Source organism: Diadema antillarum, unplaced genomic scaffold (assembly GCF_040938485.1).
Source record: "Diadema antillarum isolate AM-2024a unplaced genomic scaffold, OU_Dant_1.0 scf00000119, whole genome shotgun sequence".
Classification (NCBI taxonomy): domain Eukaryota; kingdom Metazoa; phylum Echinodermata; class Echinoidea; order Diadematoida; family Diadematidae; genus Diadema; species Diadema antillarum.
Window position 1 is genome coordinate 1,319,027 of NW_027271008.1, and position 24,568 is coordinate 1,343,594.

At 39.7% G+C, this 24,568-nt stretch overlaps 1 protein-coding gene and 1 pseudogene across 1 annotated transcript; one reads left to right on the forward strand and one right to left on the reverse strand.

Annotated features, from left to right (window-relative positions):
* Positions 1 to 227: 227 nt before the first annotated feature.
* LOC139719996 (uncharacterized) lies at positions 228 to 19,229 on the forward strand. The gene is made up of 16 exons (XM_071631373.1): positions 228 to 528; positions 1,417 to 1,633; positions 2,420 to 2,509; positions 3,424 to 3,495; positions 3,961 to 4,019; positions 4,514 to 4,566; positions 5,420 to 5,562; positions 5,963 to 6,049; positions 7,932 to 8,003; positions 13,683 to 13,744; positions 14,844 to 14,967; positions 15,596 to 15,678; positions 16,503 to 16,621; positions 17,326 to 17,407; positions 18,148 to 18,288; positions 18,991 to 19,229. Exons 1-16 carry the CDS (start codon positions 278 to 280, stop codon positions 19,040 to 19,042), a joined length of 1,707 nt encoding a protein of 568 aa, XP_071487474.1. The 5' UTR covers positions 228 to 277; the 3' UTR covers positions 19,043 to 19,229.
* Positions 19,230 to 22,508: 3,279 nt separating this feature from the next.
* On the reverse strand, positions 22,509 to 23,970 carry LOC139719997 (uncharacterized; annotated as a pseudogene).
* Between the last annotated feature and the right edge of the window lie 598 nt (positions 23,971 to 24,568).

The window sequence follows — 24,568 nt, forward strand, 5'->3', positions numbered from 1 at the left end:
AACCGAAGACTTTTTAGTGGACAGATTCGCAAACATCGTATCACATCTTCGAAAGTAAGCGAATGGGACTGAGAGCTTGAGGCCGGAAAGCCGGTGTAACCATTCCTTTCCATCAGCGCAGCTGAAACTCCACTTGTGAACTAATGCCGATCTTTGGACGGAGAGGGCGTTAATCGATTTGTGTAGCATTTTATTTTTTATACACACACGAAAAGTCAGACCTCAGCAGAAATATAAGTATCGTGAGAATTTGTTTTCGACCTCATTTTCTGTCACCATGAGTGCATCTCGCCAGAATTCAAGCGTAAGAAATACAGCAGGAAGTGTGTCGAGGAGGAAATACTCTCCATCCGCGCTTTCTACGTCTACGAGGCTAAAAAATACAGGTGATCATGAAAATTCCTCTACGCAATCAGCAAGTGCATCCAGCGCGAAGATGGTGAGAAACGGGATTGTTGACGGTTTCCAAGCAAGACGAAAGAGCGAAAACTCACCTAAAATGAGACGCCAAGTGAACCAGAATAGCAGGTTAGTAGATTAATCACATCTAATAAGGTAGATGGTATCTAAAATATAGGCCTACATGTTTTTCGTCGTATTCTTTTTGGACAGCTTTTGCTTATGCTTGTATTTCCAGAGATGGCTGGACGCAGGTTTTGTATGCTCCCTTTAGTCCCACATATTCATATTGTTGATAGACCCAACCATGCCAACTGTAGATCTAACACTACAGTTTAACTAGAGGAATCTCTAATCAAACCTCAGAGTTTGCACGTAACAATGCATTATGCATAATTATGCGGTGCATGCGCAGTATGCTATGTTAGTATTGTAAAGTGTACATACGACAATGACATGACTAGCTATGATGATGACTTGGAGCTTGGTTGGCGATGGCCGCTCATGCTGCGCTGCCCACACTGGGGGCCATGCCATGTGCACAGCAAGGCATGGGCTAATACCTAACGTTACATTGTAAAAGCCAAAGGTTCAGACAAAATCTTTCATTGAACTCTCGGAGACACAGAGTTTGAGCAGATGATCTCTTCTGCTGATGTATGATTGCAGCTTTGGTTATGAAGTGAGGAAGATGGATTGAAATATTATTAATTATCGAAGTTGGTAAAAAAACAAAAAAAAAACAAACAAAAAACCTGCATCAAGGTTCGACCTCCCATGCCAAAATTTAACCACACGCGCACACAGGGGCATAGATTTCTACGCTTGTACATACAGCCAGTCGTCGAATTTTGGACGGTGTTATTGTCAAGCTATAGGCGGCTTGCTCTAATATTTCTCAAATAATTACAGTGTATGTCTGCAGGGAGAAGTTAATGTGATACAGTAACTGCTCAGGATGCCAGGTCTTCAAGATTAAACCTTTATGATGTTTACCTCCTTCTCACTAAATTACAGTGCCACACGTAGACCCATGGCTCCGCAGAAAAGGTCGCCCTCAAATGGAGTATCACAGGTCACGTCTGCTCAAAGCAGTAGACGACAAAAGTCCCATACCAATGACACTGAAATCAATTTCATTAATGTTGAGGCAGAGGATAGAGGAGAACGAAAAGAACCTGAGGATAATGTGGGATCCCGCCAAGCAACTGGCAGAATTAATGCACGTGAATTGGTGAGTTGTAGAGGTGTAGCACCTAGCAGGTCATTTAATCTTTTGACTGGAGAACAATGGAAATTTGATTCATGCATTCCATTTTCTAAGATGAATCAAACTTTACTTAGTAATTGTATGTTCTACTGTAGTGTAGAATATCAATTGCGCTTGTTGAAAACATAATTTTGGATCGCATGATTGAATGTCAAATCCCATGATAAGAACTAAATATAGAAGAATACAACTTCACTTTCAAAATTCAAGCTTTTCTAGGTTTTCGTCCTCTTAAAAAGTCTTGAAATGTTATTACTTGCCATAGTACTGTGGGATTCTTGTAAGATTTTAATGTAGTGTAAGCTTTTGTTATGCCATCAGGCAAGTATCATAGAACTTCAACATAGTAGGCTTTGCTTGCTTTGAAATGGTGTCTTATCACACAAATCAGAGTACAAATATCTTGTTTGTATACGGTACATTACCACAACCAGAGTGCTTACATATCTACTTATTGCAATTTTCTGATTCAACAAATTTGAACACTTCTGTATGCTTGTGAGGAACATTTATAGAAATTGTTGGGAACTGTTTTATGATGAAAATATTACTGTTTTACCAAGAGAGTATAAATTTGTTAGATTCATAGAGAATACAAATTTGTGGTTTCATATCCTTGCAGTTATCTTATAGTGCTTTTAGATGGCAGTGATGACCTTATATCAAGGCTGTTTGATTATACATGCCATAGTAGTGCACTTCTGTCCTATTTCTTCATTACATACATTGATATGATATTTACAATTTTAGCTTGAAGCATCCCATGAAAGCGATGTTACCAAGGTGTATGAGATCGACCTTCATGCTGCCAACATTGGAACAATCAACAATTTAGATGTGGTAAGTATAGGCATGACATACTACTTGCAAAGAAAACATGTTTTGAAAGCAGTGCTTCAATGTTCGCTGCAATCAGTTTTGACACGATTGATGCAGGATCATCAGCATTCTACAAATTATGGAAGTACCACAAGGTTTACAGTTAAATTCTGTGTAGTGTCACTTTGACTTTATTTTCTGTGTTGTCTGTAAACAAGAGCTTTTGTAGCCATAACAGTATACACTGTAAGGTTTCGGTTCATAAAGTAAACAGTTATAACAATAATTTTTTGTAAGGATGTTAATCTGATCTCTATGATAAATCCATGTATGGATCTACAATGTATGTACAATTGTAAGTCGTCCTTGTGCTAGATGATTAATAAGTCATAGTCAATGGGATCATATAAAATTGTTCATAAAATTCTCGTTTCAGATGACATCAATAAATCAACAAGTCACCTATGTCATCATGATTGAATGGTCTCAGCCATGCATAAGTCAATAGATGTATTCGCTTTGCTAAAACAAAACAAAAACCTGACAGCTGGAATGCTAGGCATTGTGGGTAAAATTTCTGTGGTTCCCACTTACACCCAGGGAGCAGCCTGGTAAATGGGTGTAGCAGTGGCGGATCCAGAGGGGGGCGCAACCGGCGCACCCCCCCCCCCCTTTATTTTTTGTAAAAAACAAAAGAAATAAAAAGAAAAACAATAAAATGAAACCCAGAAGTGGCACCAGAAATGTCAGTCACGCCCCCCCCCCCCTTTTACAGAATTCCTGGATCCGCCCCTGTATAGTGCATGTGTGGGATCATGTCAGTGTGTGTGCATGTGTGGGTCATGCTCCCTGATCATGCTGATAATCATGTATTACAGTATACAAGTATTTACATTGTAAATGCAATGTACGTCATCTTTTCCTTCTTCTTTCAGTTCATCAATCTGAGGGTGCTGGACCTGTCTTGTAATTGCATCAGGAACATTGAGAATCTGACCAACAACAAAGTAACTACCAGATCAAGCGTTGTAGTTTTTTAATTAATCAACATTATATACACGTACATTGTATGCATGCATTTACATAAAACGCTACTGAATGCTCTACGTACTGAAATGTTCTCTCGCATTGGTCACCTGTACTCACTTTTGAAGACAAAGAAAGTTGCTTAGCAGGGCTTGAATGATTTTGCTCCTAAAACATTGTGTTGCTTGAATATCGGCTATAATTCAGATTAGGCTGGAATTGAAATTGTGTTGAGCAATTCTAAGACATTCAGCCAATAAGACTGTTGGAGATTTAAAAGAATAAATCCTCTCTACTAGCACATCTACCTTTCTTCTCCTTACATATTCATAGAAACAGCTCTGTGTATCTTATTATTGATTTGTTGCCCTTATGATTCTATTTTTGATATTTTCCATTGTCATTTTACCTGTATTTATTTTTTTTTTTTGTTCTTTTAAATGCAGGATCTCCGTGACCTGAAGTTGTATGATAACAGAATTACAGCTATCACAAACCTGGAGAGGTGAATATTTTCATGGCTTGTATTTGATTGTTTGTTTGCATAGCCAGACATTAAAATGAAATAGTTGGATTTGCAGTATCATTGATATTTGCTCTAATAATCTGATATTCCAAACAGATTCTCTCCAAAACTATGAAAAGACACTACAATGTATGTTTGTGCACATCCCTAAAATCTGGGGAAATCTAGTGGATATTTTTGTGAGTGAGGGATTAGTGTACTTCAAATTTCTGCTTTCATACACCCATTTACTCCTCTTGCCAGTGGATCTAAACATACAAGATCTGCAGCAGATCATTTTGATCGGTGACATTTTTTCTTCTTTTTAATGTTGCTAAGTTCTGGGATCCAGAGTAGATGGAATATTGCTCAAGGGATTTGGTTTCTCTCCATATTTTGTTTGATTCAAATCATAAACTTGCATGGGCTGTAAAGTTATTTGTTACATTATGGGCAAAACCAATCTTTACTTTAAATGTGCTTTTCTTTTTCAGGTTACAAGAGCTGTGTTCGCTTCAACTTCAACACAACAAGATCCGAACCATAGGTAGGTGGGACCTACTTGCAACTTGTGTCTATATTAACCCTAAAAAGACTGGGCTATTTTGGTAGCTCGAAAGACTGGGGGGGGGGGGGGGGGGGGCCTTAGATCGCGCGATCGCCGCGAAAATTTGCACAATGGTAGTGTGCGATGTAATCTACTTTTTGAAGCATAATACTCCTAAAAGAAATTAATTTTAGCCATTGAGAGTAAAAATAAGCATATTTATATGAACCATGTGAAAAACTCAATTTGCATTGACTTTGTACACAAAATCACATTTTTGAGCCATTTTCGGCCTCACATGCATGTACAAAATGTTATGTAACTTTAGAACCGTACCCCCGGGCGTCACAAATTTGGTGTCAAAATGTGCGGGAAACTTGAAAGAAAAAGGTCATAGAGCATCGCGGCGAGAGCATTGTGTGTTGCAGAGTAATCACGCGAAATGTCGCGTAGGGTTAAAAGCCTTGCTTATATTTTCCCTTGTATGATATGCATTCTTACTGCTTCAGTAACTACACATCAAAACATGCTCATTCCTGCTTAATGTAGTTGCTGGTGTTATTTGCATAATATTTTTATATGACCAATAAGTGAATTATTATGTGTGTCTTTGTTCAGCCTTAGTGTTGTCGCTGGTAATCTGAAGTTCACAAATAATGTTAGGACTGGAGAAACTTCTTGCTATATCAACCATTTTAACCATATGGATCTGGTATGAACAACTGTCAGAACACAAAGAAATTTGAATTTAGAAGTGTATTGAGGCGAGTTGTTATTCTATCAGTCTTCTTTCCAAGACTCAACTCCAATCTTGTCATCACTATCCAATGACCCATTGTTACCATGGCGACAGGTAAAGGTCTGGCCCTCTCGCGGAAGCTCAAGATGCTGCGGCTGGACAGCAACTGTCTCGGGAAGGTGGAGGCCAGGGAGCTGGCTGCCTGCTCTCAGCTCACCTACCTGGACGTTAGCAGCAACCGGCTAGACAGTCTGTCTGTGAGTAGCCAAGGTTCAAGGATACCTTTTTATTAAGCTGCAGTTGCGGTTAGGACTTCATCAAGAAATAACCATATTGCAATGATACTGATTGGATTCAGCACTCAAATCCTTTCCCCTCATCCCTTTCTCGAGTTTTCTTGTTGCAGAAGTGGTTTTTTTTTTTTGGGGGGGGGGGGAGGGTTGGGGGAGGGTGATGATGAATAATTTTTAGCAGCAGAATATATATGTTCAGAGAAGTGAAATTAATTTTTTTTGATAACATCATTTGCATTTAAGTTTGAATCAAATGCTCATGAACCTTTGTTGGTGTTGGTTGTTGTTTTTGTTTTGGATGGAGGAGATAGGCTGATTATGTTTCAAGTTATTCTTGTATTATTTTGTTGTCATTGTTGCTCAGGCCTTCAATGCCTTGTCCTCACTGGAAGAGCTTCATGCAACCCACAACTGTCTCAGAGTCATCAGTGATCTCAAAAGGTGTAGAAAGGTAAGCTCCTGCTTTGTATTCACACACAATTTACTTTAGTACTTTTGTCAGTGAATACCTCATGACCGTGTTGCCTCCAATGAATTGCTCTATGCTACATGGAATATTTTGAGAGGTTTACTACACGATTTTATCCAACGCTTAATCCTGGCGCCAGTCTGACAGTCCCAGACCGGTGGAAATCACCATTGGGCCTCTAACTTTTCATGAATTGCCAAATTTACTGGTCCCACATGACCAATTAAAAAAAAAATAACATTGTTGGGACCAGTTAAAAGAAAGAACAGGACCAGTAAAATATGGAAAAACTGGGTATCTACTGGTCCAACATGTCCCTTTAACACCAGTAGAAAAAAAAAATAGGTCAGTGTACAGCCCTGTTTATCATATCATGACGCAAATCTCTCGTTTGAAGAGGCTACACCCCAGTAAATAATGCCAGTGCATATCTTGGCAATCAATGACTTAAAGTCAAAGATATAAAACACCTGTTTCTTGACCCTGGCCTAATCTAAGCATCAGTCATCGCCACAGCGCCACAGGAGGGGGGGGGGGGGCACCGCGAGAGGAGGAGATTGTTTTGGTTTTGGCATGGGCCATGTAGCTCCATGGTGCGTGTGTGTGTGTACGTGTGTGTGTGTGTGAGTGTAGACATTCAGCGTATGCAGACAGAGCATGCCTGTACTGTAGTGACCGGAACTATTGTCATTCCATTTTGCTCTCCCCTTCTCCCTCCCCCATCTCTCCCCCCTCTCCCTCCCTCTCTCCCCCTCGCTCCCCCCCCCCCCCCCTCTCTCTCTCTCTCTCTCTCCCTCTCTCTCTCTTTCTCAATGATCCAGTCAGCAGGCTGATTGTAACCAGGGAGGTAGTCTCACCTCCCCGTTGTAACTCACTGCCAAATAGCACATTGTCAGCACCGGCAAACTGGCAATGCTCTCCTTCTTATTCCTGTATTTTCGTTATTTACGGGTCGATTTTTTTCGTTCGAAATGTAAAATGGATGACCATAGAATTTCTCAATAGAATATAAAATTGAAAACTTTAGAAAGGATAGAGAAAATTGAGTTCACTTTGAATGGTCTGCCACAGGCAGATATCCTTATCATGCTCTTACGTAATACGACAGCTGCTGGAGTCATCAAACCCTGGCTTGGCCTCCAGGTTTGTCACGCCTGAGCAGAAAGTTTATTTGCAATGGACAAGTCCTTCGACTCCCAACTCCCAAACGACAAATATACGCACCCCACTTTGGGTATGCCCCAGTTGGGGACTCGCCTCAAACGAGGGATTGACGGCATGTTATTTTTGGTTTATGAAGAGACCAAAAGGTATTGTATATTGTAGATTTTGCAATGTTTGGCTCATGTTGGTCTCATGAGTAATGAGGTCAAGTTTTCTCCTTTCATGACATGAAATAGAAGACATTTCATGATTACATGATTACTTACAACTACTTTGACTCGTTTTGTCTGCTTTGGTACAACTTTTCTCTGATACCATTGTCCTATCTATTACCTGGTCAGAAATTTTGAACTCTAAGACATGACATTCCCTGTAAGTAACATGACCATGTAACTGGTCACACTTATCCCTGGTCCTGAAACACAAAGCCAGATATCTCTTTGTCTTTCTTATTTACTCTCTCTGTTAAAAATTAACCTTGATTATAAATCACTTTATTTCAATAACATGATAAATATGAAAGGAGTGTAGAAATATCATTGATGAGTCATCAGACATAGTATTTTCTGCTGTTCAATGAGGATTTTGAAAATATTTGTTTATGACAAAGATGGAGGTGATGAAACACTTGACTATTCTCTTGTGAGATAAATGATGAGTGCTTGTGCTGTACCTATTATTCTTCCCTGCATTTGCGTAGTTGCAAGAGCTAGATGTGTCAAACAACAAAATTACTGACATCAGCGGACTGAAAAGCCTTCACAATCTCACAGTAAGTAGCTCAGAGCTTGTGTGTTTTACAGGACACATATTGCATGTAGTCCGTACAGTTATACTAGTGACTGGCCTATAATGTTTGTTTATAGAATGTAGGTTTCATGCTTTCATTTGGTATTTCTTGCTGGAGCATGTTTATTTGTTGTTGTTCATTTCTATACTGAGTGTTGTTGTTGTTTTTTTTTTTTTGTTGTGGGGGGGGGGGGGGTGATGATTGTTGAAAGGATCATATCAGGGCAGTTAGGGTCAGGGGAAGAGTCTGGGGAAATTGTCCAGGGGGTAGTTGCCCTAGAACTGAAAGGATACATCTTGCAGTGTGAAATGTAAAGTGGGACACTATTGTATAGATCACTATTTTTTTTTTTGTCACAGTTTTGGTGCACTTGAAATCTTATCAGATACAGTGTTGACTTTACATGCCCCGGTGCTTACAATTGTAGCTCTAATAACTTACCAACCCTTTTCATCAGCATGAAGTAATCCTTCCAAATCTGATCCAGTCCTGAAGTTTCAGGAAGTTCACTCAGGTGTAGCAAAGTGCCTTGGTCTTAAACAGAAAGGCCATGTTGTCACAAAAGGGATTAGAGAGGTTACCCTATGGATGATCTCCTTTCATTGCCAATTAGTTTCCAGTCATCCATGCCAGTTGGTGAAGAAGCTGCTCCAGCGTGTGTGTCAATCACACCATAAGGGTCAAAGACCTCATTTGTCAATTCAAAAACCTACAGAATTTACTGTTGAGGACGAGTCCCGAGTATTCTCGGGCAAGTGTCTATGGGAAATGCGTGTTGTAGCCAAATCAAACCGTCCTCAACCGGTTAACAAGTCACTGAAATTTCACACCAAAAAAGGAAAATGATTGAAGAAAGAGATTACCCTCGCCCTCTTCATTTGAAAGGCTTTTTGGCTGTAAATAACTGTATAGTCATCATAATGTGTATGTACCCTATGTATGGTCTTGTTATGCCTCAATAAAAACAAAAAGAAAAAATATAATCATCATTTCGGCTATCCCTTTAATTTGGTCTTGAAGTAACCCCGTCGCGGGGCGCTGTAACACAGTAACAGCGCCCCGAAGCAACCCATGCAATTTTAGGAAGCACTCAAATGCACTGCAACACGTAAACAACTCACCGCTCAAAAGGACACTTGGATTCGCAACGAAAAGCCACATGATATAAAACCATTATTGTTGAACAATAGAAACGACTATGTATTTCTCACCATTACCTCCGAAAACAAGATAAATAGTCATCTTTGAGACAGTCTAGTCGAGATACTGTCCGTTCGCCGTTTTGAACGTATCACGCAAATATACTGATCTGCGCATGCGCAAATGAATATTCATATTTTACGTCATCTGCCATATGTACAATGTTGCTCGTATTTGGTTCTCGGTCTCATTTAATAAAGGACACTTGTTCGTACCAATACGATAGGTATCATGGAGTTCAAAGATGCTCTAAGTGAAGTAGAGGAGGATGCAAAAAGAATTAAGTCCAAAGTGGAGCAAATAGAAATTATCAAGAACGCAGTGAAACAGAATGACACCTTCCTAATGTTGCCAACTGAGTTTGGCAAGAGTGCTTGCTTTGGTTTCATCACCAAATCTTGGAAGTTGGATAAAGCAGGGCTGCACACTAACCCATTTTTTTTTTTTTTTTTTTTTCTGCCGGTCCAACCTGTCTCTGTCGGATCAGTAAATATCCATTTTTCCTCCCCATTTTTGTACTGGTCGGAACAGAAAATTTACTGGTCAACAACAACCTGAAAAAGCATTAACTGGCTTGCAAATTTATTTTCATGTTTTTGTCGACAATAATATTACCTCCCCCCCCCCCAAAAAAAAAAAAAACATTTTGCAAATAAACATTTTGTAAACTCAAGTACCTTGTTTACGGATCATTTTCTTGAGAAGGAACAAAAAGGAATCATTTGTGAATTGATTTGTTGATACGTAAAGGAAGTAAAAAAAAAGAAAAAAAGAAGGGACTGAAATGCGGTTTTTAACTTTCCTCCGAAAATTTCTTCCCGTATCTTGGCGTTCTTGAAAGTACACTGCAGGGTCGAATTTGTAATGCTTTGTACTCCTATCTCTTCTTCGTGTATAGAACCATTTTAAAAGAATTGAATGTTTGTGAATCAAAGTGTTAAATGATTATGAACAAAATCAGATTGTATCAAATGCGTTTGTGACTTTTTGTCAACATCGGCGCACGTAGAGTAACACGCGTTACTTAAGTTCTGCGCTTTTCACATTTTTGGTGCTCAGCTGGATTGTAATGATTATATGAATTATTTTTGCTGTATAGTATTTTCTGATGCACGTGCCAGAAGGAGTTCTTTATTTTTCTCCCGATAATCTTTTCGCATTTGTGCATGCGCTCTTGAAAGGTATATACGGCAGCATACGGCATCAGGGTCAAATTCACGATTCTTTTTGCGCTTATTTCTAACTCAAATATCAGCGGGATTGTGACGATTTCATGAACTTTACTTCGGATCACTGTTCGGATGTAATCTGTTGTGATGAACACACCAGAATTGTTGACAATGCACCCTTTATTTTGCTCCGGTAATCTTTTCGCATTTCGTAAATGCGTCCTCTCGGATTAGAAGAAATGATACGGCCGAATTCATGATTCTTTTTGCACCTCTTGTTCTCCTCAAACTTCAACGGGATTGTGATGATTTCATGAATCATTTCGGCTGTAATTTTTATAATGCACGCGCCAAAAGAGGTTTAAAATGTGTCTTATTTTTCTCCCGAATTTGTGCATGCGGTATGCGTTTTTGAAAGATACACAGCATGCAGGGCCAAATTCATGATCCTTTTTGCGCCTATTGTTTCCTCAAATTTCAACGGGATTGCCATGATTTCATGGATTATTATTCGGCTATAATCTTAATGATTCACGTGCCAAGAGGGGTTGAAAATGTGTTCTTTATTTTTCCCCGATAAAGTCTTCGAATTTCGTAAATGCGTTCTTGAAAGATCATAACACGGCCGAATTCATGATCCTGTTTGCGCCTATCAATTTAATATCAGCGGGATTGTGACGATTTCATGAATTCCTACGGCTGTAATCTTTTACTTTGCACACACCAAAAGGGGTTGAAAATGTGTCCTTTTATACTTTTTACCGATATTCTCTCCCACATTTCGTAAATGCGCGTCCTCTCGGATTAGAAGGTATTCATGGCCGAATTTATGAATCGTTTTGCGCCTATATTGCCTCCTCAAACTTTAACGGCATCGCGGTGATTTTATGAATTATTTCGGCTCTAATCTTTTGTGATGCACACACCAGAAGGGTTGAAAAAACATTCTTTATTTTTCTCCCGAAAATCTCTTCGGAATTATTCATGCGTTTTTTGAAAGACAGTATTCAGGGCCGAATTCGATATCCTTCTTGCGCCTATCGTTTCCTCAAATTTCAACGGGATTGCCATGATTTGATATTCGGCTGTAATCTTTATGACGCACCACCAGAAGGGGTTGAAAATGTGTCTTTTATTTTTCCCCCAATAATCTCTTCGCACTATTCGAATATCACGATTTTTTTGCGCCTATTTCTATACCTCAGATATCAGCAGGATTGCGATGATTTCGTGAATTCTTTCGGCTGTAATCTGTTGTGATGCACGCACAGCATTTGTGCATGCGTTTTTGATAACCAACATGGCATGCAGGACCGAATTCAAGATCCTTTTCGCGCCTACTGTTTCCGCAAATTTCAACGGGACTGCGATGATTTTATGATTTTTTTTTTAAATTTTTTTCTCGTCACATTTTGTGCATGCGTTCTTGAAAGGTAAACAACAGGACAAATTTCGTTATCCCTTTTGTGCCTATCTTCATTATGAGACCATTCTGAAGGAATGAAATGAAAACAAACGCAATCAGATCTTTATACTGCTGTAATTTTTTCAATTTTTCTAAAAATCTGCACAAGTAAACTCGTTCTATCATGTCATCTGCCACGCTGCTGCAAAGCCGGGATCGGATCATGGGTTAAAAAAAGGCATGAGTGAAATGACCACAGAAATGCGTGCGCCTCTACGAATACATACTCCTTGTCTGATGGCATGACCGCCGATCGCAAGCAAACGAACGATGTAAACGCGTTGGGGAATACCGGCATGCATTTCAGCAGTATTGTACATACACGTATGTATAAGGCTTAAAAGGGTATTGGTCAAGCAAGACAACATTAAAAAAAAAAAGCCATGGGGAGCAATGGAATACAATCCCAATGACCATGTGGATGGATCTGAAAGGGTTAATTTCTAGTTTTTCATTAACCAATCCATTATGCCTTTAAGATGAAAGCCAATCTAAAATTTTATCAATTTCACGACAATGATAAAAAAAATCCAGCAGAACAGTGCAAGAATGATAAAAATCGGATAAAAAATAAGGAAGTTATGACATTTGAAATTTCAAAAATTTTCAGAAGACACTTCTTGTCCCATTGCTATGAATGAATGAATGAATGAATGAATGAAAATGAATGAATACTCAAGAGTCAATTTTATTTATCTGTATGTCACAGTACATAGAAATTTAGCTTCCAATTCTTCCAACTTGTTACACACAATAATTATGAAACACACATGCACGCGGACACACACACACACATACACACAATCAAACAGAAAGTGACAAGCCTGACAGAAAAAGAAAGACAGGAAGGATCTCCTCTCATACGACAGAAGTCTTGGGGAGGGGGGGAGGTCTCTCAATAAATAATCAAACAATTCTCAACTATTGGAAATAAACAAAACATGTATGTAACAGAAGTGTATTCAATTCAAATCACAGTAGAAAATGAACATGAAGCAAAAATGAATATGAGTCCCCAAGAAGCAGAGCTTGTGAGTGGAGCCCATTGTGAATGTACAACATTTAATAAAACTATAATGTACAGTGTGAAAGGAAACTTGATCTACATAGATGAGACATCTGGGGCATTTCCTCTGCAGACTGGGGAAAAAATAAAAAACAAAACAAAACATACCCTCTATCATGAAAATCACCTATCATTTTCTTAATCCTTCACATCTCCAGATGTTCATTATGTGTGCACTTCCTTTATTGCAAATAAATAATGAACCACACATTCGAAATGCGCTTTAAAAACGAAATAAATAAGTGCCGGTAGGCCCGATAGTAAATCATCGCCCAGCATGCATTCTATTTGTTACGTCTCATGAATATTCATTTCAGTTCTCAGCGAGCCGTCCGGTTTTTTTCCACACGCATACATTGCGTATTACAGTATGTGCTACGTTTTATCCATATTAGCGCATGCGCTGTGTAAGTCATACTACAATACGAAATGCGGTAGGACTATAAAAACCTCGGATAAACTCTTTCACAGGGCTCTCAAAACAGATCATATTGTAAATCGACTTCGCCTGCCGTGATTGTAAGTATCTTATCTAAGAGTAAGGCCACTAATTTCGGTATAAAACCCTCTATTTTGGTCTCTGGTCACGTAAATGCTTAGCCATATCAGGTGCTTCCGTGACAGGATAGGTTTGCTGTGCGACCCCTTTACGGTACGTATTTGTCCGTATGGGGTCGCTGCTGCGGTTAGTCTTGAAGGTACTCTAATGCAGGGTATATTTTGTGTTCCTCTCTCTTTCCTTCCTTTCTAACCAATTTTAGGCTCTGAGAATATCACACAACCAGCTGACATCGGATCAAATGAAAGCTGTGGAAAGATTAAGGTGTGTATTTTGTATTTTGTATTTTCTTATTTTGTTTGATGTTGCCTCCTTATTAATCCTTATCCTTCACAGGTTGCCCCCCCCCCCCCCCAATGGTCCTCAGGATTATCACTGATCCTCCTTTAATCCCCCTCACTTATACCTGTTGGGCTCCTTGCCCATGACCTCCTACCCTTCCCTTTTGTTTTCTTTGTTCTGTGTCCCTACCCTCCCCAGACTGTTCTTTTTGTGTGTAGTCCTTATATGTGATTGTTTTCCCTACCTATTTTCCCTTTTGTTTTCTTTGTTCTGTGTCCTTAGCCCTCCCCTGACTGTGCTTTTGTATGTAGTCCATGATGTGATTGCTTTCCCTGCCTGTTTGTCATTTTGCCTCTGATGAAGATTCTGCTAGGAATTGAAAGCTCAGGCCCCTTTTGACTCCATTTTACTACTTAGGCTCGCCACTAATGGATGACATAAGCAGTTTTCAGCAGCCGTTTTTGCTACACTTATTTTATATTTTGTGAAAGTCCTGACAATGGCCATTGTACAGTTGTTTGTACCAGTCTTGTACAGTAAGTTAAAAAGAATTGTAGAAAAAGGAAAAAAAAAAAGAAGAAAAAAACTTAGACCAAGTGCCTTGGTATGCTAAGTTAAAGCATCTAGTGGCCCTTATTGTATGTAGGATATCCCATATATAGTTTTTATTAGCAATATAGCTTTAAAGTTGTATTGTATTTGTTTATGGAATATCATGATCCAACATTTTGCTGTTTTTGAAATCTTGTGTATGTGATATAATGTTCTTCACAAAGTCCTACTTCAAACTAAAATCACATCAGTAATAAGATTTATGATTTTTGTTTAAATGCGATTGCACTAACTGTGGTTTTGCAATTATTGCAATTCATATTTTATGTGTTTTCATCATCACACTTGTACTGCTACTGCTACTACAACTACTACTGCTACTGCAGCTATTACTACTACTGCTAACTACAACTTCTACTACTACTACTACTACTACTACTACCACTACTACTACTACTACTACTTCTACTTCTACTTCTACTGTCATTATCGTTAATGCTATTATAACTTGTAATCATCTCTTTGACAGATCACTTCAGACTCTCGATGTCTCTCACAACAAGATCACAGATCTGAGTTCCTTCCCTGACCAGTTTCCAGAATTAGAAGTCTTGAATGCAGCTGGCAATAAGATCACGAAGTGGAGGACAGTGGTAAGAAAATCAGTATACAGGTTATCACAGTGATGAGATAATGTTAAATTCATGCTAATTTTCTGGTACCAATGAAACATGGGCCAATGTAGGTTCCAGTGGTAGTGGATGAACCTCTCACACAGAAATTTACTGGTACTGTGATGAGAAAGAACGAGTGAAAACTTGCAACTGATGACACGTGATAGTGCTGTTCATTCCAACTTTAGGTCATCTGCATTTGCATGATTCAGATTTCCTGCCAGTAAGTTATTTTTTAAGAAAGGCAAAAGTTTCAAATATTTAACCAGTGCATGTGATTTGTACAGTATTCATCCCATTTCGTAAATAGAAAATGGAGAACTGAATAACTGAATAAAATAAATTGAATGAAATACAAGAAAATAAAGTGAGATAAGCAGACAAACTTGCAAACATTTATTCTATATGGTATTGTGATTGCACAAGAGAAAGAACTGAAATGATTCTGTGATGCTGAGTGCACAGTGAGCAAAATTTCAGTCAAATTCAGCGTACCAAATGCCAATTTGAATGTATCGTAGTGACAGTGAGTGTGGAATTCTCATTGTTATTCTGCAAATTGAAAAGCTCAAGAACTTGGCCCAATTTTTCTCTCTCTTATTGACAGTTGTCATTACAAAGATGTCAGTCACTATCTGAGCTGTACATACATGGGAATCCATTCTCCCAGCCTGATGGAGAGAAACCAAGGTAACGTATTCTGTCCTGCTTAAAAATCCTGATATATTTATGAGGAGACCCTGGATGTTTTTGCTAAGTTTTGCAGCAGATCTTTTTTAGTCATCATGAAGACAACTATATTGTGTGATTTGATATGAAACTTAACCTAAATCTCTACCCAGTATTTGATTGATTTATATAGCAAAATAAATATGTTCATGTCTCCAGAAAAAGAATTCAACTGTTTGTTTCCCATAGTCCAATATCCCTAATAGTAATAGCTAAGGTGCACCTCTAGCATTTAAAAAAAAAATATATATTTTTGATACTTCTGTGTTGTCATGCTCGCAAACCAAACTGTATGCTCAATTCAAATTACATGCTCAGTTGATCATTGTATTAAGTAATAAAAAAGTCTATCAATTCTACAGTGTTCCTTGCAAAGACCATATTTACTGCCAAAAGAACACCTCTGCTTAGAGTTAGATCCTGAGCATTAGGGCTTGTTCAGAGTCATGTACACCCAAGTTGCAGACCTGGAAACATTTGATACTCTGATTAATCAACATCAGTAAATTTCACCATATGTAAGACACTGCATGACTTATACTGTGTAAATCTCTCTGTTTGTAATACTGTCATTTGGAAAGAGTTGTCTCATCTACAGAGAAGATTTATGACAATTTATCAATTGGTTTTTGTGTGTGGTTGTGCATTTGAGCAAAATATGCAAAGTTGGCAAGCCATCATCCAAGTCGAACGTGCGAACGGTGCACACATAGAGTTAGTTCATTACCTATGTGATAGACCGTGTGACCTGTTACTTGTCCACTGTACATCCCATCTCCCCACAGCTACCACCAGGAGCTGCAGGCATCCCTGTCATCCCTGGAGATCCTGGATGGAGCGGCGGTGAGGAGGAGTGCGGTGAGCAAATCGGCTCCCGTCATGAGACCAATGTCGGCGTCCTCCGGTAAGGGCAGTAGGGGAGCAGCAGGGGTGCGGTCAAGATGATAAAAGTCTTTGGACTCAAGACAGAGTTTGATGAATGGCTGTACTCTTCCCTTTCCTATCTCGTACTAGTTCTGGCACATGTCCAGTGCTATCACTTGGAGGTGATCGGATGATTCTTTAATTTTGTCAAGAGAGCACTAGTGATATTGTGTTATCTTTTTTTCTCTGATGTCTTTATGATTGCATAGGACAATATTTCATTTGTTTCACTCAAAATATTGCAAAGCCAATGTTTTTTAATGTATTGCACACACAGAGAAAATGATGTATATGAGGGCTTATTTTAACTAGATAAAAAAAAATCAAGTAGATGCATGATTTCATTAACAGTGTAGAGGCAAATGAATACCTATCTTCCTTTATACTCTGATTAAAGATAAGTGCTAAATTCTATGAATGAATAACAATGACTCATTCAATTTGCATGAAAAGAATTGTTCAACTGATCCGTAGAATGATGTTAGACATGAAATTTAATGTAAATACTGTCCCAAAAAGAGACTTCACACATTTGTTTCACAGCTACAGTAATGAGAAGAAAAAAAAAAAAACGATGTTGGTGACAGTAGTTTCAATGTCAGAAGTCATTGTAAGAATTGTAAATTGCTAGATGGCCATGTGTACCACAAACTCTTGACCCTGTTCTCTTTCATCTCTTCTCAGTGGTCAGTGCCAGACAGGTTGAGAACCAGCTGAAGAATTCTGACCAAGACCTTGCTTCCTTTATGACCAGTCTATCCACCAGGTATAGTACAGTCTACCTGAGATGTCAAGTCTCCCTGATCCAACAGGAGGCTCCCTGAAAAAATGAACTATTTCTTCCACTAAGTTCCACATCCTGACAAACCAATATGTAAATGACTCTCTGATTTTGGAGTTATTACTATGTACTGAGGTGCTTAATACAGTGCAGAAATATCTCCCTGATTGCTATTTGGAATCTCAATGCAGTTGATGTCTAAATGGCAGCATCCCTGGTTCCAATGGGATGCTGTAATTGACAGACTGCTGGTACAGCTTTAAAAGAGTGTGTGTAATGCAGACTCATATGTACTACATCACCAATAGTAAATCTTAAACTCAAGTGATTTGACACATTCTTTTTACTCACTAAAAGATACTTTGCAGTATACTTTGCAGTGCTATTATTTTTGCAAGATTTTATTTTTGCAAATTTTGCAAGTTGACTCATAATCATGAAACAAACATCTCGCAAAAATATTGTCTCCCGTAAAACAAATGTACTGTGTATCTCCAAATTGAGAAGTCTTTTCGTTTTCTTTGGAACAGGAATGATATATATTTTTTCATTCCTTCACTGTGGTTTTCAGTCACAAATTTAGAACTCACAAATGTAATACACTGTACAGAAGTATTGTAATGGAAATGGTATCGGAATTGAATGTCATTCTTTTTCTCTCCATTATCTCTCCAATATTTTGTTGTTTTTTTTTCGTTTATGACATGACCCGTGTGTGACCTCAGGTTTGAGAACCTACGTACCATCCTTAGCACTCTGCCCAGTGAGCCGCCCAGTGCGCGTCCCCTGACGGGCTTCTCTGACGACCTCTCCATCCGCAGTGTGTCAGCAATGTCCAGCGGGAGACCGGGCAGCAGGTGCAACAGGTGAGACTGCACTATTATGTGCTTGTTTGAAAAGTGGTGTCAATATTCAAATGACCTGTAACTTTGTAGTGTTGCTGTTGTGTTTTGTCAATGTTATGATAAAGTAGACTCCAGAAGATATACAATGATGTGACTAAGTTATGAAAGACTTTGAAAGAGCAGCTTTCGGATTACTCAACTGCGATCTTTTGGGCAATCATCTGTAATTGGACTGTGAGGAGATATGATTTGGAGCAACAACAACAACAACAAAATGATAAGAAAGTTGGTAACCTGCACTGCTAAGTTGAAAGTAAATTCTTCAGAATAGCCTTTATGTGTCTGTGTCAGGGGTAGGACCTTTACTTCTTCATTCATTGAGTTCACTTCAAAGAAGTGATTTCAAATAAATGGTATGTGCTGACATTGTATCTTTGTGCTATGTATAAAGTCATACATATATCCAGTTATTGATGAAAACAAAAATCAAGCCTTGGTACAATTGACACATTGTGCTGTCAAAACTTTCAACATTTTTATCTCTGCAAAGGTAATGCATATGTGTTGTTCCATTTGCTTTTCAAGTGTATTGCCAAATTTTCTGCTGAAGCATCATATCGAACATAGAATACTGACAATGAATGAAATACTGACTTGTTTCTGCATATCTGCTATTCATGTTTCCCGTGAATCCCCCAACTATATTTATTCTAATCGTTTCAGCCGAAATAGGATAGCAGAAGCCCAGGCCTTTGCCTCTCAAGCTAACCTATAGAAGAAATACAAGCCAGGATGATCAACTTTTCCAGGAGATACAAGATTATCAAGTGGAAGAGACAAGGTGATGTGAAGACAAGATGGAAGAGATACAAGTTCACTTGTAGAGGAGACACAAAAGTTTACTTGCAAAGAGGAAACAAGTTGACCTACTGAGGAGACAGCGCCATAGCACAAGGATGCACACCAGAGCCAGCACGTGATTATCTGTGTACAACAACTGTTTAATTTTTTGCTGTTATTATCATCATCAGAAATCATTATGATGCCTTTGATATAATTTACTGTGATGCCTTTGATACCAGTATTTTTTAATGCCTCCGCCACGAAGTGGTGCCGGAGGCATTATGTTTTTTGGTTGTCCGTCCGTCCGTCCGTCCGTGCATCCGTCCGCATTCGTTTACGCGATAACTTGAGTAATATTGACTGGAATTTTACCAAACTTGGTCCAAGTATAAAGTATGATGAGGCAATTACTTGATTAGATTTTGGGTGAAATCGCCTAAAGGCCAAGGTCAAAGGTCAAGGTCAAATCATGAAATTGTACCTGTTTACGCGATAACTCAAGACTGGATCAAGCAAATTTCACCAAACTTTGTCCGAGGATGATGTATGATGGGAAAATTACTTAATTAGTTTTTGAGTGAAATCGGACAGAGGTCAAAGGTCAAAGATCAAGGGTCGAATCCTAAAATTTATCTGTTTATGCGATAACTCAAAACTGGATGAAGCAGCTTTCACCAAACGTGGTCCAAGGATGAAGTATGATGGGGCAATTAGTTGAGTAGTTGTTTAGTGAAATTGGCAAAAGGTCAAGGTCAAATGCTAAAAATGTTGCTATTTCCCCCACATCTATGCAATGCCCAAAGGTATTTTCTTGAAACTTAGTGTAGACATGTACTACTGCGTAATGATTCTCCAGAGAGAGTTTCATGTCATAAGGTAAAAGGTCAAAAGGTCAAAGGTCAGGTGAAAATGTTACAATTTCACTTTTCTTGCAAATGGTTCAATGTATCTTTATGGAACTTGGTACGTACGCATTGCATTGACTGGCAGGGATTAGCTAGGGAATTAAAGGGTCATGGGTCAATAGTCAGGTTCAAAGGTCAAGGTCAACTCCTTAAGAATTACACTTTTTCTTCATACCTTGAAAATTATTCAATGCATTAACTTATATAAGGGTTGGTTAAAAGTCAAGTAAAAATCCTCAATTCCCCAAATACTTGTACATGTACCTGTGCTCTTAGACAATTAAAGCAAACCTAGTTCAAGGAAAGTGAAGACATTTCTGACAAACCTGTCATTTCAGTGTTTTGCCAGTTATGTGAAACTGTCATCACACATTGTGAAGACATTTTACTATACACCTATTGGGCGAATCATGCATTATGGCAGAGGCATACCAGTCACCATAGCGACATTTCTAGTTTTCTAATGCAGTGAGCACAAGCACAGATACTGAGATTGGAAGTTCTATAAAAGCTGCTATTTTCACAAGGTTTTCTTTTTCACAAATTTCATGAATCACTGTTGGGCCACGAATTTAACATGTGGCAATATCGCGAATGGACAGGTATTATTGCACGTACGATAGCCTTGGTGTCAGAATCGCGAAACAACATCTCATGAAAATGTCTGTGACCTCTTAATTTGTTAAAATACTATACGTGAAGATAACAGCTCCTACCGTAGGTATATTGTGAAACGAGGAATGTTAGCGGGCATTTTAATTTCACGAATTTCGCGAGTGCCAAGATTCACGAAATTAAAATGCACGCAAAAATCCTTGCCTACACAATATGCATTGGATGCCAGTGGCAATTCATGAAAATTCAATGCTGCAAAAAGGGGCCGCGAAATTTTCATGCTGCGAATATATTATACAAATGATGCACAGGATAGAGTGCATTAGTGGAGAAGTAGCGCACTCGAGGGTATTTACAATGGTTGCACTACATTGTAAATACCCGAGAGTGAGCTGCATCTCCACTAACGCCACGAAATAATCCTGTGCATCATTTGTTTTATAAAATGGGTCGAAAACTAACAGCATTTTTCACGTACCTTTGTGGGTCAATACCAGTCAGCTACATGTAGAAAGTCAAGATGTCCGTCCAAAGATGTTCGTCCCAAACATTTACGTAGCAAAAAAAGCTGCTGAAAACTGCTTATCCAATGAAGGCGAGCCAATGAAGTAAAATGGAGTCAAAAGGGGCCTGAGCTTTCGATCCTAGCAGAATCTTCGTCAGAGGCAAAATGACAAACAGGCAGGGAAAGCAATCACATATAAGGACTTCACACAACAAGAACAGACAGGGACAGGCTGGGTACACAAAACAAAGAAAACAAAGGAGAGGGTGGGAAGTCATGGGCAAGGAGCCCAACAGGTAAAGGGAGGGGGATTAGAGCGAGCAGGAGGGTGGACAGACAAAAGGCAGAGGAGAGCGGACAGACAAAAGGCGGAGGGGGGTCAGTAATGATCATGAGGATCAAGGAGGCAACCATTGAAGGAAAGGATGAATAGGGAGGCAACATCAAAGAAGATAAGGAACACCAGAAGGATATGGAAAGGGAAAGAGTGAAAAAAGCAACAGCAAGGGAAGGGGGGGGGGGGGGGGGGGCTGAACAAACAGGGAGCCCTAAAGGTGTACCAGGAGGAGGCAACAAAAGGAAGTAATCAAACATATCAAAGTATATACACATATAATAATGGCAAAAGTGACAATGGAATAACAGTAATGAAAACAATAATTAATATATATATATATATATATATATATACAGATAGATAGATAAAAGAAATAAAATAAAGCACATGTGAAAACTAGGGGAGAGAAAACTGTATACATGTATGTAGATAAGCAGGCAGGGCAAAATAAGCACAAGTATGTATAAACAAACAAACCTAGTGTGTGTATGTGTAGGCGGAAAAGGCTGTATAAAAAAGACTCGGGCTATAGGAAGGAATAAATTGGGGAAAAAAGGATCTGCAAATGAAAAAAGCGCAAAGAAAGAACAAAATCAAATTAAAAAATGAAAAAGGGAAAAAAAAAAAAAAAAAAAAAAAAAAAAAAAAAAAAAAAAAAGAGAAAAATAATAATGGTGGTAATAATAATGAAAAAATAAAGGTGGTTAGTCATTTCCCTCCTGGATGTTGAGGCCATGGGGTTGGATGGTGTGAAGTCGTCTCATCCAGAGCTTCTCTCTGCTGGTTCTGACTGTGTCTGGACGAGTGCCTAAAGATTCAATGCCCTGTAGAGTCATATCAGTGATGGAATGATCGGGTAGATTGAAATGGTAGCCCACTGGAGTGTCGAGCTTGGCTGTGTTGACAGTAGATCTGTGTCCATAGAAGCGTCTTTTGAGTGTAGTCTTGGTTTCCCCAACATACTGGATTCTACAAACTCTGCAAGTGATGAGATACACAACATTAGTGGTAGTACAAGTGATGTTTCCCTTTGTGTGGTGAGAGAGGCCGGTAGAGTTGCTGGTGAAAGAGTCACTTTCATGGATGTGTATGCTACAAATGATGCACCTACTGGCTGAACATTTGAATGTGCCATGCTGTAAAGGAGAAGAATTGTCAGTGAGGGAGGGTACTTCAGCACGGACGATGAGATCCTTAAGGTTGTGGGGGCGTCGGTATGCCAGGATGGGAGTATCTGGGACGGCCTGTAAGAGACGATCAGAGGTGTGAAGGATATGGTGATTATCACGAAGGATATTGTGGAGAGAGGGTAGATTGGGATGGAAAGTGGTCACAAGGGGTATTCTGTCAGTGATGTCCTGCTTGTTGGTTTTCGGTTTGAGAACTTCAGATCTGGGGAGAGAACGAACTTTGTTGATGGCTTGTTGAATTCTCCTGGTACCATAGCCCCTGGCTGCGAGATGTCTCTTCAGGTTCCTGGCATGGAAAGAAAACTCAGAATCCTCAGAGCAGATACGGCGAAGTCTGAGGGCTTGACTGTAAGGGATACTGGTTTTGCAGTGGCGGGGGTGGCAGCTGGCTGAGTGGAGGTACTGATGGGTGTCTGTGGGTTTAGTGTAGAGAGTGGTGGTGACATGGTTAGACTCCTTCCTAACGGTGACATCGAGGAAGTTGGTCTTTTCTTGGGAGAAATCAGAAGTGAATTTGATGGTTCTGTGGAAAGAATTGATGTGGTCAATGAAAGTATGGAGGCTTTCTTCCTCCCTGGTCCAGATGAAGAAAATGTCATCGATGTAGCGCCACCAGATCCATGGACGACAGGGGGCTGAATCTAACATCTGCTGCTCTAGCTTGGTCATGAAGAGACAGGCGAAGGAGGGAGCCATCCTGGTACCCATAGCTGTGCCAGATACCTGTAAGTAGTGCTTGTCCATGAATGTGAAGTTGTTTTTCGTCAGTACATGTGACATGAGGGATTTGATGTCAGATATGGGGGGGTTGGAATGGCCGCTGCAAGTCAAAGCCTCACAGGAGGCTAGAATACCTTCATCGTGGGGAATATTGGTGTAGAGAGAGGAGACGTCGAAAGTACCGATGATTGCTGTCTCGGGTATCTGGTCCTTGATGTCATCGAGTTTCCTGAGAAAGTCTGGTGTGTCATGAATGTAGGAGGGTGCGAGTGAGACAAGAGGTTTAATGTGGTGATCAACAAAGAGGGAGATGTTCTCTGTTGGGGAACCATTTCCAGAGAGGATGGGACGACCGGGATTGCCAGGTTTGTGGATCTTGGGGAGGAGATAGAATCGGGCAGGTTTGGCATTAACGGGGGAGAGAAATTTGTGAGCCTTCTTGGTGAGGTGTTCATGTTCCTTCATGTCATCGAGTGTCGACTGGATCTGTTGGGAGAAATTATCGGTGGGATCAAAGTCAAGAAGTGTGTAGTGGGAAGGATTGCGGAGATGTTTCATGGCTTCATCGATGTACTGCTGGCGGTCCATTACTACAACAGCTGATCCTTTGTCTGCGGGCTTGATGATGATGTCAGGCCTGTTTTTGAGAGATGAGAGAGCCTGGCGTTCTTCCTTTGGGAGATTGTCATGTGATGCAATGTCGAGCGTATCTGCGGAGTGGACTTGAGATGAGACAGCTTCGATGTACGTTTCCAGGGAGGGAACTCTGTTCTTGGGGGGAATCCATGAGCTTTTAGGATGAAAGGGCTCAGGAGCAGAAGGGGGTTCATCGAGAAAAAACTCTTTGAGGCGTAACCTGCGGTAGAAAGTAGAGAGGTCTTGGCTGAGTGCTATCTGATCGACCTTGGGTGGAGTGGGGCAAAACTTGAGACCTTTTGAGAGAAGAGACGTTTCTGCTTGAGATAGGGGAGAAGAAGAAAGGTTAACGACAGAAGTGGAGGATGCATCAGTGGATGTGGTGTGTCGCCTGAATCTGTTGGACCTTTGACGTTTCTTCGTGAAGTTGCCTATTTTCTTGTTCCTACGAGCAGTGAGGTCAGACATATGTTTTGAGAGACAAGATTCAATTTCATCATTGTATTTGAGCCACTGGGTGTCGGTGCAGCAAGAGCGAAGTTCAGTCTCC

What these genes read in the sequence shown, in the direction of transcription:
- LOC139719996 (XM_071631373.1), top strand. Translation starts at nt 278, where the DNA reads ATGAGTGCATCTCGCCAGAATTCAAGCGTAAGAAATACAGCAGGAAGT. An exon ending in GCTATCACAAACCTGGAGAG is followed by an intron (nt 4,020 to 4,513) that starts GTGAATATTTTC and finishes TTTCTTTTTCAG; the next exon opens with GTTACAAGAGCTGTGTTCGC. An exon ending in ACCAATGTCGGCGTCCTCCG is followed by an intron (nt 16,622 to 17,325) that starts GTAAGGGCAGTA and finishes ATCTCTTCTCAG; the next exon opens with TGGTCAGTGCCAGACAGGTT.